We start from the raw sequence: 16,244 nt of genomic DNA, 5'->3' as shown, positions 1-16,244 counted from the left end.
AAACTAAACCTGCAAGCACAGACAGGAAAAAAACATATACACGAATACAACACATAGGTTCTTGACAGATACAAACTGAAACGTGCAAACTTACTGCACTAAGACGACAGGTACAAAACTTTAAGTTTGAGCGCACTTCTATGAATGAGGCAACATAGGTTTAGTAGTTCTCAACGAAGCGAGTGCGGAACCCTGGGAGGGGGCGTGGCAAATCCCGATTGTTGTCATGTGACGTTGACGGTGTGACGTCGCCACGGGAGTAACGGGCGGATATATTCAAAATGGAAGCAATGGCAAAGTTTTGGAGGGGAACACAAGAACAACATTTACTTGCCCTCTGAGGACTCCTGTACCGACTATCGATGCACTCTGCCCACCGCAGTCTGCATCTGCAGGGCGAAAACCAGGCACCATGAGTGTTTCGATCGGAGATAAAATTGAGGTGAGCTATTTTCTTAGGCTAACGCCCACAAGCTAACTTCAGAGTCGTTAGCCAACTGAGTCTGGTAGCCAGCGTTAAGATTTACGCTTGGAGTTAACGCTAGCGGTTAAAAGTGGCTGGTTGGCCGTGAGTTAAACGGTGTTTTTGTCGCTACATTATAACGTTTGAAGTTTGATACATTTCAGTTAAATGTACCAAACTTTTAACTACCCGTTAATATGGTACCAACGCCATTTAATTAGCCAATAACATTAGCGTCACATTCATTTACGTTTCATCTTGTTTGTTGTTTCACATGCATTGAAAGTGGTCGTTTCTTATTTAAACATTTTCTATTTATTATTATTATTATTATTATTACTGTCAGTGTCAGCAGTGTTATCAGCAGCCTCGGTGCCTGGGTGTGTAAGCTCACCACAGCTCCCTCGGGACAAACAGTGTGTTGTTTCTCCTCGGCGCGTCAGTGTAGTAACCCAACATGCTGCCTGGAAACGGCAACAAGTGGTCCCCGTTACGGCGGGAGGGCAGCCGGGATAATTAAAGGTTTTGGTTGGCCATATGACAGCGTCAGGTGTTGGTGGCTTGTTTGGCAGTTAGCGTTTGTTGTGGGAGGTTTTCTCCTATGCGAGGTCGTTAGATTGTCTGCCGAGGTGTGCACCCAGCATGTCGCAGGCTAGAGGGACGATGTTTGACCAGATTATCCACTATTTCTTCCAAAACCTTTCTGATGACACCCAAGCCAGCAGAGATGAGGAGAAACGTTTATCTTTTGCTCAGGAGCTCAGGATCGAGGTATCATGCTATTTAAAGAGCCTGTCTGTCTTGGGATCAAAACAGATGTTCTAACCTGAAATCGTAGTTATATTTCTCTGCAAATACAATTTATTGTTTGTAACACTCTGTTTTTATTTTTCTGTCTTCTTATGTAGGACTTTAAGGTCCTCACCCTCCTTGGCAAAGGCTCCTTTGCATGTGTTTACCGGGCAAAATCAGTGAATACTGGTCTGGAGGTTGCTATCAAAACGGTAAGAATCCCCCACCCACCATTTATGTCTTTGTCAGTAATAGGACTTAATTATAGCACGCTTTACCTGTAATGTAGATACTTCATAATCAATAGCAACTGACAGTTGAAGTGTGAACTGGATTTGTTGGATTGTTAGACTGAAGTTGGTTCCCATGGGATTCCTGGGTCCCTCGACTCCCAACAAACAAGGTCTGAATAGTTCAGTGTCTTTGTGGGCGACAGATTGACTATTAGACACTTAACCGAACCACCGTGCTCCTGCACTGTACCACAGTGCATGTTGATCTAACGAGTGGCAGGTGTATAATTATCTCCGTTGTTCCTGTCTGCAGATTGACAAAAAAGCAATGCACAAAGCTGGTATGGTCCAGCGTGTGACAAACGAGGTGGAGATTCACTGCCGATTGAAACATCCGTCAGTACTTGAGGTAACGTTTGCTGGACACATCAAATTTCATGTTACTGTGGGTTATTATTACACTACATAAAGTCTCCTGTGGCACTCATGTATTTGCTCTCTTTTGGATTTTCTGTGTGACATTAATTTTAAGTTTTTTTTAAATTTTTTATTTTTTAATTTCTCTGTTAAATGTACAACAAAAACAGACCTGATGCGACAGGTTTGCAGCACTAATTGTAGGATTTCAATTCTGTATTTTGGAACATGAAATTTTTTTTAAAAATATACAGTTTAATATGTGTATATTGTCTATGTCTAAGTCTGTGATTCAGCTTTGTGTTATTGTCACAGTTATTTATCGTACTTTTATTCACTATTATAGTTGCTCATCCAATTTTTTCTTGGTCATCTTCTTAATTTTAGGGTTGGTTATCAGTGTGGCTTTGAAATTTTAGTAGTCCCACAACTTTTCTGGACCACAGCAGCACAATATTTTAGACTCCAATCCAGCCAAACGTTTTCCAGATTTTGTCTTCTCTCTTTGACATGATTATAAATACCATATTGTATATCATGTCTTTATTTAAGCTGTACAACTACTTTGAGGACAGCAACTATGTGTACTTGGTGTTGGAGATGTGCCACAATGGAGAGATGAGTCGGTACCTTAAAGAGCGGAAGGTGCCTTTCTCTGAAGATGAAGGTCAGGCAGAACTATTTTACTTAGAAAATTCATAATGAATTATGTTGCACTAAATGGTTTATCTGTTTTGCGAACTGCCTGTCTTTATTGTTTTTAAAATTTTTTTATTTATTTTTCCCACAGCAAGACATTTCATGCATCAAATAGTGAAAGGAATGCTGTATTTACATACTCATGGCATCTTGCATCGGGATCTGACCTTGTCCAACCTTTTGCTGACCGGCAACATGAACATTAAGATAGCAGACTTTGGTCTGGCAACTCAGCTCAAACTCCCAAATGAAAAGCACTTCACCATGTGCGGAACACCGAACTACATCTCCCCGGAGGTGGCCACTCGCAGCGCTCACGGTCTGGAATCCGATGTCTGGTCACTGGGGTGCATGTTCTACGCCTTCCTGATGGGGCGCCCTCCATTTGACACAGACACAGTCAAGCACACCTTGTCAAAAGTGGTTCTTGGGGAATATGAGATGCCCGGTCATGTTTCTGTAGAGGCTCAGGACCTGATCCATCAGCTGCTGCAGAAGGACCCCGCCCAGCGGCCCAGCCTCTCTGCAGTGCTGGACCACCCGTTCATGACCCAGAGCCTGCTGGTCAGGACCAAGGAGCTGGGGATGGGAGATGAAGGGTCCATTGACAGCGGCATCGCCACCATCTCAACAGCCTGCACCTCCTCCACCTCAGCCAGCAGCAGCTCCCGCCTCCAAAGGAGAACCAGGCACATGATTGGCTCTGCCCTTCCCAATCGCATGATGCCCATTCCGAGTCTTCCTTGCCAGCCTGTCGGCACCTGTTTTGAGGACGGAGACCAGTGGCAAAAGCAGCACCTGCCAGACAGATTTCACAGAGAGGGCAGGAGCAGGGCACTTCATGGTGGAGAGAATGGACAGCCTCATTCTCGATACCTGAGGAGGGCTCACTCCTCGGATCGCTCCGGCTCTTGTGCATCTGGGCAGGGGTCAAGTCACGAGCTGGGGAGATGCCACTCAGAGGAGACTTTGACTAATATAGGTAGACCAGTCTTCCCCATGTCCTCCACTCAACACCCATTTTCAGAGCATGGGGGTCTCCCTTCTCCTCCCGTCAAACAGTCTGCAAAGTAAGTAGTCTCTCCGTTCATATTCTAATAATTTATAATAACATTTAACCTGACACTAACAGATTTCACTTCACTGTTTTTTCAGTTCTGGGTACTCATTACCCTCACAGATGGCACATCCACCAAACCTGCAGTTTCAAGACCTGGAGGGAGTCACTAATTGGCTCAACAGTGATGGTTTGTTTTTTTGCCTTTTGATTATCTGTCCATATGTGATAGGTTTCAGCTGTTTTACTTCAGTATCATGAGTTAGCTAGTTTTCTCATCTGACCAACTTTTATTGAGTTCAGCACATAGATTGGGAACACTTTGAAGTAAGAAATGCCTGTGAATGAAATCATCCTGGGCTATTAGTGGATTAAACCATAGATATAGGGACTAGGCTAGCCACCCTTTTGAACCAGAAGTGTTTTAAAAATGATAAATGAACCTTTAAACTCTCTAAAGATAATTTAAAACCATTCGCTAAAACCATCAGCTAAAGCAAGTCTTTACAAATATTTTCCTTTCCTTCCCAGGTTCCGGACAGAGACCCACAGATAGCAGCACACACAGCAGCAGCAGCAGCTTCCACGGCAGCAGAGGACCTTTAGGGATTCACAATTCCTGGACAGGCAAGCCATTGGGTCACCACAACCAGCACCACCTGCACCACCAGCTTTCCTCTGACCCTGACTCATACAGGGAGAATGTACCTGGGGCAGAGTTTCAGCCTCCTCATGGCAGAGAGTTAAAGCTCCCTTCAGCTAAACCCAGCACAGATAAGGAGAAGAAAACGCTCAGAGACGTAGTCCCTCCTCTGTGTGCATCCAGACTGAAGCCTATCAGACAGAAGACCAAAAATGCTGTTGTAAGATATTGCTCATGTTTTTTCGATTATTTGTTCACTGTGTGATCAACTGGGAAATTTGTTAATATATCATTTCCTTTTGTTGTCTTGCATGCAGGTGAGCATCCTGGACACGGGTGAAGTGTGTATGGAGTTGTTGAAATGCCAGAGTGGTCAAGAGAGAGTCAAAGAAGTCCTTCGGATTTCCTGTGATGGTTCAATGGTGCGTTCATTATGTAGCACCCTGAATATTACTCAGTTACTCATTCTCTATTTTCCATATGTTACCAGTAGGGGGTAGTGTAACATCATACCATAATTATTACTCCTGCAAATGCTAGCTTATTATTGATATTATAGTTGTTATTATTATTGTTATTATTTCCTGTAGGTGACAATATACCAGCCTAATAATGGAAAGGGTTTTCCTGTGCTGGACTGCCCTCCCGCTCCTCCAGAAGACATTCTCATTTGTAGCTACGAGGACCTTCCGGGTACTCTTATAGACGCTTCACATCCAATAACATCAAATTATATCTTAATGGCTTTTTTTTTTTTAATTTTTAAATTAAAAAAAAAAAAATTCAATTAATTAATTTTTTGTTTTGTTTTGTTTTGTTACAGAAAAATACTGGAAGAAATACCAGTACGCCTCCAAATTTGTGCAGCTCGTGAAATCCAAGACTCCTAAAGTGACCCTTTACACTAAGTATGCTAAAGTAATGCTAATGGAGAATTCCCCCAATGCAGACCTGGAGGTTTGCTTTTATGATGGTGAGTTAAATGTCTGTCGAAACACGTGATCCCACTAAGGGGGAAGGTGCATGGAGTTAATGTATAATGCTTCATATCATAAACATGTTTCTTGTAGGAGCAAAGACCCACAAGACATCAGAGCTGGTGCGAGTGGTGGAGAAGAGCGGGAAGTCGTACACAGTTAAGGGGGAGGTGGGGCTGACTGGCCTGAGCCCAGAGAGTAGGCTGTATGTGGAGTTGTCTGATGAGGGCCACAGCATCTGTCTGTCACTAGAGGCCGCCATCACAGCAGAGGAGCAGCGCAGCACCAAGAACGTCCCTTTCTTCCCCATAACTATTGGCAGGTGAGTAGAAAACTCTGTCAATGATATGCTCCGTGCTTTTCCTTTTTCCTCATCTTGTGAGGCTAATTAATGTTCTATATATGTTATTCTTCCTAGGAGACCTGCCAACCCAGACTCCCCGTGCTCGTTGTCCCTGCCCTGCCACCCGGTGCCTCCTGAAACAGCTTCACCTCCTCAACCTCCACAGATCACTCCTTCAGTGAGTGTCTGGAAACCTTACACTGGAGGATGGATGAACAAGTGGCTTAGAGGTCTTAACAGCAAGACAGCTAGCCTGAGATTTGTCTTTCATTTTTTGTTTTTAAATTGTATTTTTCAGATGATTTCCTACGATGGGTCTGATTTCACCACAGCCAGCCTGGGTAAGAAAAGCTCCCCAGTGCGACAGGACCTGGTACAAAGCACAGGAAAAGTGGTTAAGTCAATATTTGTGCCCAATGTTGGATGGGCATCTCAGGTAATTGGTAAATAAATTAACCTAATGTCCTATAATCAGCAAAAGAATTGTCTTTGTGATTTAAAGGGTGGATCTCTGTTTTTGTTTCTGCAGCTGACGAGCGGAGAGGTGTGGGTGCAGTTCAATGATGGGTCTCAGCTGGTGGTTCAGGCTGGAGTTTCCTGCATTACCTACACATCTCCAGAGGGGAAGATCACCAGGTACAAAATATGTTGGAAATGCGTTTCTGTCACTTTATGGGCTTGTGTTTATCAGCTTTATCATTAAGACAGTGGCAGCTGGGGTACAGTTGATCATATTTCATAATGAATGTCTTTATAAAGAGCCTTTCTCAAAATGTAATACTTACTAGAGCTTCAGTAGGATTTTAAATTTAGAACGAGGCACACAATCAACATTTACCCGAAAAGAAAAAAAAAAGTCACAGGAAAAAATTTTTCACACAATGCAAACCTATCTTGTAAGGTACAGTAAATCATGAAGGGATTGTAGATAAATAATTGTTCCTTTTTCACAGGTATAAGGAGAACGAAAAGTTGCCAGAGCACGTCAAGGAGAAGCTTCACTGTCTCTCCACCATCCTTGGACTGTTGGTGAATCCAACAGCACATCACCTACAACCTCAGTAACATTTAGTGGTTTAAAAAAAAAAAAAAAAACATCCCAGGATTACAGAGGCCTGTCAGGGAACTGAAGGTAGCATTAGAAACCGTTAGACTGTCTTTCGTCTGGTGTTCTTGTAAATATATCTTTGTATTTTTTTGTTTTTTTACATGTACAGAAGACTAAGATTATGAAAAGATATTTTTATTTTAATAAGAAACCATTTTGTATAGAGTCAGTGGGCCTACTTGAAAAAGTTTATATGTATCTGTCTTTTTTACTGTCTCCAATTCTATGAAATATCTGATTCATAAATGCATAAGCAATAAACATCTGGAGGCTGAGTGGAGAATTGCGGCACTCTGTCTGGCAGTCTTCTCTTTGCACTTCAAGGAGGAAATTAAAGTATTAAGCGCTACCTTTTTATAGTTTTGGTACTACAGAATTTATAAATAAGACCTAAAGCAACCTCCTATATGTGGAAACTATCATTGAAACGTGGCTTAACTTGGCTATGTATGACAGGATGTTACCTCCTACTATAGTCAAAGAAATAACAAGAGATAAAATAGCATTTACTCACAAATTCTCAAAAAATCAGAGCTGAATAAAATACAGCCAGGTGAGGTTTCATGTTTATTTCGCCCTGTTGGTTTGGCCATTTAATTAAAAAAAGGTCACAAAATTATGGATTCCTCTGTTACGTAACTGATACAAAACAACATACTGTACGGATGTAAGCCTAGGCATATATACACGTACTGTACAAGACACCCAAGAAGTAAACATTCAGGTGGAAGCTGGGAGTAGGATGACACTGTCTGGGTTGCAGAAATGATCAAGGATAGGGTTAACCATTTATTTCCCATTTAGAAGCACAATTAGGAACACGAGATAAGACACAGTATAGTGGTGTACACATATCAGCCTTTCCCACCTAAACAGGAACACACCCTCATCGTCACCCCTCTTTCTAGGTGGGGAAACACCTAGATCAGGGGAAAAGGATGTGAAAGTTGCCCCTGAACCTGCTGCAACACCTTCACATTTTGAATGTATTGATGCTTGAGTACAAACTCAAATTCTGGGGAGTTAAAACAGGATTGTAACTGTTATCTCACAATATGTTCTGTCTCGTGAAAACAAATTTCCAGAACGTCATTAGTATTCTTTTGTCCTGGAGAGATGCTGGTGAGATGGCTGCAGTGACACTATTATTTACGATCACAAGCTAGAGGACAGTCGGTTCTCTCGGATACTGATGGGAAGAAATACAACAGATAGGAGGAGCTCTCTGTGACAAGAGAAGGAGGAGAAGCAGGCTCAGGGGGAATGCAATAATCTGTATGCACCGCAGGTTGGTGCTCGTTCCCACTAGATGCTAGAGGGAGACGACAGCATCAGTCACGAGCTCCTCTGTCCCCTTAACAACTGCACCCAGCATTTTACTATTCCTCTAATAAATGTCCACTGTTTGTTCAAAAACATCACGTTCTTTCATTTCATTTATATAAAACATTTTTTCCCCATAAAACCCTCAATAAAATAAAGTTGCTCTTAGTAGATGTAAGGACAAAGATATTAACAAAATTGAAGTAAAAAAATCTCACAGTGAACACTGGGAACAAGAACTGGACCTCCTCCCACCACTTTCCCTCCAAATGATTTTAAAATGTGACACAAATACAGCAGCTGGAACAGAAGATGGGTCGGAGGATGAAGCTTGAAGCAAATGAACCAACTGGACTGAGGGACTCATTAAAATTGAATTTTTGTAAGAAGTGCAGATAGTGTGTATTTAAATCGAGTCAAGGATTAATAAATTCCTCAATTATCTTGAAAATGGTAGCAAAATGATAACACCAATTTTAGGTGGGATTCAAAATACACATTTTACCTTGATTTTCGTGGAACAATTTCTAATTAATGATTCAATGAAAAGTGAAAGCAGCCCCAAGTCTGTTGATAGGTCAAGTAGGCCTCAGGTGAGTAGTTTGTTCAAGTTACAGACAACAGCGCTGACAACATGTAGAGTCTGGTTAAGGAGACTGCAAAACCATGGAGTGATGTGACAAGTCTCCCAAGACCCGGGTGGAATTCCAAAGAAATGATGGAATCCTCTAAAAACATCCACAAAACGCAAAAAGGAATGTGATCCTTGTCTTCCTGCACTGGAGCGCCTCAGACTGGGACTCAAAACAAGGACGCGGTTTGTTTGATGAACACCTAACATCCGGGATCTGACGTACAGTAAAACACTCAAAAGACCTATAAACACTGGTGCGACAAAAATCATTTAAGAAAAAAAACAAAAACAAAACTTGGTCACGTGGTAATGGAGATTCGCTTTTCGTCTTTTTAACCGCTGAAAATAATGTGTATTCTGAAGGTGTCCTTCCTACACTTAAAGTAAATTCAATGGCACTCGGAAAAGTAAACGGCTTACCTGTTTGTTCAGTCTAGCAAAACGAAAAACTATCTCGTCATTCATTTTCAGACTCAGTATGTCCTCTGCCGTCGGTTGGCCACAGTCACATAGCAGCCCGGGATCCTATAGAGTAGTGTTCAATTGCCCAGTCACCTCCCCTCCCCTCCCCTCACTTTGTGCAGAGGAGTCAGTGATGTTGACCAGCATACAAACACGCATCACTGGCACGGTCCGTCGCAAAGGAAGCATACCTGTGCGTGTATGTGAGTGTGTGTGTGATACGAGGGGTCCTACATTGCACATTTAGTGGCACATCTTTCTCCAGTCCTGATTCGGCCATTCCCATTAGCTACCTCATCTGGACCCTTTCATTACAGAGAACTCACACAGGAGAGAAAAAATAAAATCAGCTATTAGGCAGAAGTTCCCAAAAGTTCACATTACAGTACTGTTAAGTCTCATTAGACAGAACGAAAAATACAAAAAGGCAGAGAGAAAAAAGCTTACACCCAATCACCATCATTTTCAAGAACTATATAGCAAAAGGTTTGTTTTTTGATTAGATATATTATCATCATTAACATCATAATTATTATGATTATTATTTATTATTATTGTCACCATTGTCATCCGTTTTTTGTTCAGGGATCAAACGGAGTAGGGGGCGGGGGATCAGTCACTGGGAGGAAGCCTTGGTAGCTATCGTGGAGACACAGTGCTGCTGGAAGTTGGGGGACATGGCCGAGTTGCAGCCCAGTCTCTGGCGCGGGCCTTTCAGGCCTCCGTCGCCCTCTACGATCCATGGGCTGCCGCTGGCATCTTTACCCAGCATGCTGCAGCAGCCGGGGGCCGGCGGGACGGCGTTAGGTACCGTGGTGCTCACTGGCAGGGCTTTGGGCGGCTCGCTGGCGGGGGCGAAGTCAGGGTTGTGGCTCTGAAGCACACTGCTGATGTGGGTCAGGAGGTCGTTGAAAAACTCTGGGACGCCCTCATAACCTGGAAACATATACATATTTAGACAAACTGTAAGAATTCTGCTACTCACTGTACAGCATGCTAAATAAAGAGTATTCCACTTTAAAGGTTTACATTGGTTGCTTATGGAACTGCTCTATTCACATCCTGTTTACAAGACATGAAACAGCCTGATTAATGAATGAAGATGTCTCCCCTTCACCATACAGTACGTTAACAATATCAGAGGCTACGTCCAGTTATCAACCTAAAACCTCAAATTCAATTACTGTGGGTTCAGTATAATTGGGGGGAAGAAAAAAAAAAAAAAAGAAATTGCAGGACACGCTGTTCCACGGAGTCTAAAGTGCCTGGCCATTTGGAACAGTGTAAAACGCTGCACACTCCACAGTGGAGTGAGAAGCCGCCATAGCCTTCTCTGGCTGCATTTGGGAGGCACACTTTTGCATACTGTCTTTTTGAAGGCATTCAAGTTGTTGCATGGAAGAAGTTGGGAGAGAGCTTTAAACCATGCCCTACTTTCTCACCTCCAGACACCTAGCCAGCTGCTGCATAAAGTGGGCTGTTTTGTAAAGTTACATACATTTTCCAGATGCATTGTTTCTACTGACAGCAGTGATAGAATAAACAAGGAGCAGTGAGACTTCATGCATTGTCAAGCAAATTAAGACTGCTGCGTATATGTTGTGTAAGATGCCGCAAAACAACAGTAATCATACTCTGATTATGGTTTATATGTTTATAAAATCCTTTATGAGCAGGATTAATAGCAATAATAATAATTATGAATAATTAAAACTGGAGTACTCCATGATAATTCAGTTACACATATGCCCAACAGTGATATTTTTGGGGCTCATATTCATAGAAAACGGGGTATTTGGAAGAAGATTGCTCTCCACGTTAACACAGCGACTGAGACCTAGTGCATGGTGTGAGAGGGGGGGGGGCATTTATTTCAATATAACTGGCTGCACAAGAGAAAACGAAATCACTACGCCTCTCAGTTTTTAGACAGCGACGCCCGACAGAGTGACGCCTGAGAACTAGGTCTCCATAGAAAGATGTCTCTGTCAAAACTGAAGCTTACATTCCACTCAAGGTGAATAGATCAAATGCAAGCCACGCCTGTGGAAGGGAGGCTGCCCCTACCCGGGAATGCATTGATGTCAATGACGGCATGTTGGCCCGTTTGGTTGTTGATGATGACGTCGATGCCAAACAGGGACACGCCCAGCGCCTCCCGCAAGGACCGGGACAACTCTCTGATGACATCGTCGCTGGGTGGCTGAGACACGCCCTCTACATTCTCTCTCTGAGATAAAGATACAACATTAAAGATCAGCAACCAAACTCGTCATTCCAATCACATGGGATTACAGTCGGTGAGATTTTGGACGTACCGAGGTCAAGTCTGAGGACGACTCTGGCTTGGAAACATTGTGGCTGTTGAAGAAAATGGCTTTCCTGTCTGAAAAAGAAACGGAGCGAAAAAAAAAAAAAAAAGGGAAGAGGTGAGGCAGAATTTTACAGCAGCTTTGCATACACATGATTTCCCAGTGCAGTCATCCGTTTACACTTTCCACCTCAGGCACCAGGTGGCAGCAAAGCTCAACAGGTTATTTGGTGCCATCAGGCCTAAATTAATGTCTTTATTTACTGATCACACCAGCGGCCTGCACTACGAAGCAGGATTTGGGGTTAGCGGGGTAACTTCAGGTCTAACACTGAGTTTTCAGGGGTTGTGACGGTGGTTCACTTCTTATCGGGTTACATTGCCATGGTAACTTGTGCGGCACATCCAACCTGCTCCAGAGGAGGTTAACTCCAGAGGATCAGAGCAACACATGACAACAGCCCAAACACTGACCAATCAGATCACTGGAAAACCAGAGTCATCGTTCCTACAGGTTCCCGACATGGACAAACAAGTTTAAGATATAAAGGGACAAATAATAAGGAGCAACAGATATTTTTTAGTTCAGCTGAATCGTTTTGCTGTTTGAGGCTCTGCATGCGTCCACTCTAGTTTGAAAACGGAGCGTTTAACAAACACAGGGAGAGTTTATCCCACTAAATAACTCCGTTGTAACTATTATAGCTTCATTTTAATTGCACAAAGATTCTTTCACTCTCGACAGGATTCCTGACAGTGTTGATGATTGTACACTCTTATTCCATCACTGCGGCTCAGAATAACAAGAGGAGACCTTGTGATGATAATTGGAAATAAAAGCTAAACCCTTTGATATCTTTTATTAGGAAAGTTATCCACACACTGTTAAATATTTCCCATGATTAAAACTGAACATGTCAGTCAGATTGACCTCATCAGACAAGAACTACTTTTCTTCTTGCCTCTTTGCTTTGGCAGCAGCAACAGTCTGACATAACTTTTTTTCTTTTTTTTTTGCATCACATAAGAGCTTGTTCATCCTCAGACAAAAGAGCAAAAATACTCACTAAGTAAGAAAATTAAAAAATAATTCCTGTGCTTATTTACAGCATATCCTTGAACTGTCTCTTGCAATTTGAAATTATTTCTAGTTGGGGTTTTTTTCTGTTCTACGTATGTGATCATATTGTTTACATTTCACCATGCTGAATAAAACTTTTGGCTGTCACTATAACTGAATTTACCTGCAGGCGTCGCAGTTTCTTCTCATACAATATTAAGTAAGTTATTGATGTTTCTGACGATGTTGCTTGTAATTAACAACTCTGCCTCTTTCACGTGAACGTGCTCACATCTGGACAGGAATACTGGGAGTTAACCGAGCCAGCAGATAACCAGTTTTGTAATACAGGGTATCCAGGATGGCCGGTGTTAGGCACCGTGAAGCCAGATTAAGAGAAGATATCCTGGGTATATTAAACTTGCTTTGTAGTACAGGCCCCTGGTGTAAACAAACAGAAACCTAAAACTAAACCACTCTGGTGTGAAATCTCCGCAACTTTAAACCTTTTAGTCATAACAACATCGTGCTGAGCGTTCACCTAAGAACAAAACAACCTACTTTATAACTTGTTTGCCACTGGTGAGGGATTTTCTTTGAGGCAGTCATAAATGTGACGGGATGAACTGCTAAATTTATTGCCCCCTTTTTTCTTTGTTATCATTGTAATGATTAACATTAGAGAGTGTTAGAAAGAAGGAAGTGGGGTGGGGAGTGGAGGGAACAAGTAAATTCCATCACTGTGCAAATAAATATGCCCCTCGGCTTGTAGAGGGTTGTGGTAATGAAGTGTTAGGCAGATGGAGTCTTTCATTCCCTGGCTGGATGAATAAAACACCAGTTTAACTCTGACAGAAACACGAGAAGAAAGGCTGGATGGGACAGACCCTCTCTCACACGCTTATGTTTTAAGTTCTTTCCAAACACAAACCCCTTCCTCTCTTTATCGTCATACCTCATGCATTCATCCAGCCTTTTCCTCCACTTTCTGGACACCAGACACAATGTATAGCTTCAGGCTGCAGAGCACAATGATCTGAACACTGTGCAGATGTAAAGCTGTGGTATGTTGCTTTATGTGTTTGACAAGGGCCGAGCTTTTCTGCTGCACCACTCAGCATTCCAGGCTGAAAGCAACTGTTCTCTCTGCGCCGTTACACAAAGCAGACTACTACGCTGATGGTGAAACTGGTTTGCATGAGGGCCTCTACTGTATCACATGCAAATACCGGAGTCATTTGTGTCAGGGGACAACCCTGTATTCAAAGCCACATCGGGGGTAAGGCTTCTGACATGTTCATGGAGAAAGACACCATGGCTCTTGTTTATTTCAAACAGCATGTACCAACAGGGCAAAACTCCACTGCACCCCTTAAAAGGGTGAATAGGTCCAATCACAGGGACTATAAAACCATTTTATGAGATCTTTTATTGGGTAATTTGGAGAAGCTGTGCAACTTGTGCAGTCTGGCCAGTGTGGCTGTTAGCAGCCCTTGGACTTCCCCACCCGTCTCTTTTCCCAGCTTGTCTGTCTCCCGTCTCCTCACCTGCTGGTCCAGCAGGGAAGTTCTTCAGTGAAGGTCTCTCCACCACAGTGTAGGAGTCCCCCACCACAAACACCTTGTAGAGGACTGCGTTGTGGTTGATGAAGCTCTGGATCACACATGGGGGCCTCACGTCGTTCAGGTCCTCTTCGCTGAAGATAATGGCCATCTGTGGACAGGAAGACGCACAGTAAATGAAAGAACACTATTTTGAGACACAAGTCTAGTTAAAAACTAACTTCATTGAATGCTGTGAGTGTACAGGAATGAGGACTATTTGGCCAGCCCGAAAGGGGTATTGATTTCAGCTGACACACAGAGATAGATGAGGTACAGCACTTTATCTGATTTTGTTGTTTGGACTTGAGTTAAATGATATTCCTGTGACAGCACAAGAGTGTTAATGCTTACACAGAGCAAACTGTGGAGGGTGTGAGTGACCTCTGAGCCCTGTGGCCTCTTACCTCATGGGAGTTGGTGCCGTGAGCCACCCGTGTTTTGCAAACTAAGGAAGAAATAAAGGTAAGGCAAAACACACAGAGAATTAACAAGGTAACCAAACTTGATCCAGTGCTGTAAAGCAGTAATGAAAGGACAGTGGGGTAGAAACATTTCCCACTAAGGCCTTTTGTTAAATGTGGTATCAAACTGCAATTGGTCAGAAACTAAAATGATTATTTTTACACAAAAATTCATTAGTACAATTAGTGTTGAACAGCCAAATATAGCACCTAAACAATCTGTAAGAACTCCTCAATATCTGTAATCTGACTGAGGCAGAGATACTTACTGAAGGGGAATGAGATTCCTTGCCTCCTGATCTGCTCCAGCACATCTGGGCTGCACTCAGTGTTCAGGACCATGAATGGAGGGGAGCAAATCCTCTCATCTAATAAAAAGACAGGTAAAAGAACAAAAGGGGGATTAAGAGCCGGAGAGAAAATACTCCAAAGGTCTTCAAAAGTTTACACAGTAAGAATTATGATGGATGTCATGATCTAAGTGTGGCCTTCCAGAAAAAAATTACTCTAGGGCTGCAATCATTTGATTGTCTAGTATACAAAATTAGGAAAAAAAAAATATTCAAACTGCCCATCACCACTTCCCATTTATCTGTCGATCAAGTAATCATTTCAGGTTCAGTTTACACCCTTGAAACCCATTCCCTTCAAATCACATAATGTACTACCAACTATTTTTTTGAGCACAACAAATTCCCCAATCTGTAAAAGAATCCATGTACAAAATTTCAATCTCGGATTTGGTATAATTATCACTGATGTTCTTTCAGCATGTAATCTGTTTGTAGTTTATTGTCAGTCTTTTCTCTCTGTTAAACAGCTTTGGCTGTCTCACCTGTCCAAAATAGCTAAAGTAGCAGGCACAGGTTTTTAGCTCTTCCTTGAAGCTATTCTTTACATTATCAGACAGACAGACAGACAGACAGAAGCCTTATTTAACTTAATTGGGACAAAAGGTTATATTTCTATTCCATCCTTGTGACAGGTTTAGCAGAGGCCATCTGAAGCCCAGAGGGGCAAATGACTCCTGTTCAAATAAATAAAGCAGAAAGCTGCCAGGCCCGTCTGCTCCTCCCAAAGAACACACACACACACACACACGCACGCACGCGCACGCACACACAAGCACACGCACACGCACACGCACACACACGGACACACAGACACACAGACAGTAAAATGCTGAAATACAGGAAGATGCACAATCTGAAGGAACTACAGACAAGTCAAACCAGCAGAGCACATTACAGAGCCAGATAGGCAGGTGTGATTGAGAGCACACTAGTTGCCCAACAGCAAACAAAACAGGTGCAATTACACAGAGTACACTGGCCTATGCCTTTAACAGACATTATTTAAACCAGGACAAACATTTGTCCTTTTTCTCACGTATCTCTACCATGTCTCACATCATTTTTGTTTACATCATGCTTGGTTACATCATGTTTTTACATCACATCCTGTAGCTTGCCGTCAGTCAGTTCCGATAAGACTGAAAATAACAAACATCCTGCAGCTCTGACATACTTCACCATATCAGGGCACAGGATGCATATATATTAATTTTCTGCCTTATGAATTTCCCCTCTACAATAGGTACACGGGGGTGATAAGGCAGCTGGTTGGAGATATCACCACAGGAAATCAGTGAGGGGGC

The 16,244-nt window shown here is 42.6% G+C and overlaps 2 protein-coding genes across 5 annotated transcripts in view; one reads left to right on the top strand and one right to left on the bottom strand.

Annotated features, from left to right (window-relative positions):
* The first annotated feature begins 243 nt into the window (after positions 1-243).
* Positions 244-6,719, top strand: plk4 (polo-like kinase 4 (Drosophila)). 2 transcript variants are annotated; one of them, XM_040136438.1, is made up of 15 exons: positions 244-442; positions 1,372-1,467; positions 1,802-1,897; positions 2,458-2,572; positions 2,696-3,674; positions 3,760-3,851; positions 4,193-4,524; positions 4,622-4,726; positions 4,895-4,997; positions 5,128-5,277; positions 5,375-5,603; positions 5,700-5,802; positions 5,923-6,060; positions 6,154-6,260; positions 6,578-6,719. In XM_040136438.1, exons 1-15 carry the CDS (start codon positions 413-415, stop codon positions 6,687-6,689), a joined length of 2,787 nt encoding a protein of 928 aa, XP_039992372.1. In that variant the 5' UTR covers positions 244-412; the 3' UTR covers positions 6,690-6,719. The 2 variants fall into 2 exon arrangements, with proteins under 2 accessions (XP_039992372.1, XP_039992371.1); XM_040136437.1 differs by lacking the exon at positions 244-442 and adding an exon at positions 886-1,234.
* Positions 6,720-7,273: 554 nt separating this feature from the next.
* The window catches only part of itpk1b (inositol-tetrakisphosphate 1-kinase b), a 36,675-nt gene continuing 27,704 nt past the window's right edge, over positions 7,274-16,244 (bottom strand). For all 3 annotated transcript variants that reach the window (XM_040136442.1, XM_040136443.1, XM_040136441.1), the window contains exons 6-11: positions 14,857-14,955; positions 14,531-14,571; positions 14,070-14,235; positions 11,470-11,537; positions 11,219-11,381; positions 7,274-10,087 (exon numbers count right to left, since the gene is read on the bottom strand). In XM_040136442.1, coding sequence (XP_039992376.1) covers positions 9,768-10,087; positions 11,219-11,381; positions 11,470-11,537; positions 14,070-14,235; positions 14,531-14,571; positions 14,857-14,955 — 857 coding nt within the window. In that variant the 3' untranslated portion in view covers positions 7,274-9,767. The remainder of the gene's footprint in view (positions 10,088-11,218; positions 11,382-11,469; positions 11,538-14,069; positions 14,236-14,530; positions 14,572-14,856; positions 14,956-16,244) is intronic.

This window comes from Xiphias gladius, chromosome 10 (genome assembly GCF_016859285.1).
Source record: "Xiphias gladius isolate SHS-SW01 ecotype Sanya breed wild chromosome 10, ASM1685928v1, whole genome shotgun sequence".
NCBI lineage: Eukaryota > Metazoa > Chordata > Actinopteri > Istiophoriformes > Xiphiidae > Xiphias > Xiphias gladius.
The sequence above is the reverse complement of the archived record's forward strand: the minus strand, read 5'-3'. Positions and strand labels throughout refer to the sequence as shown.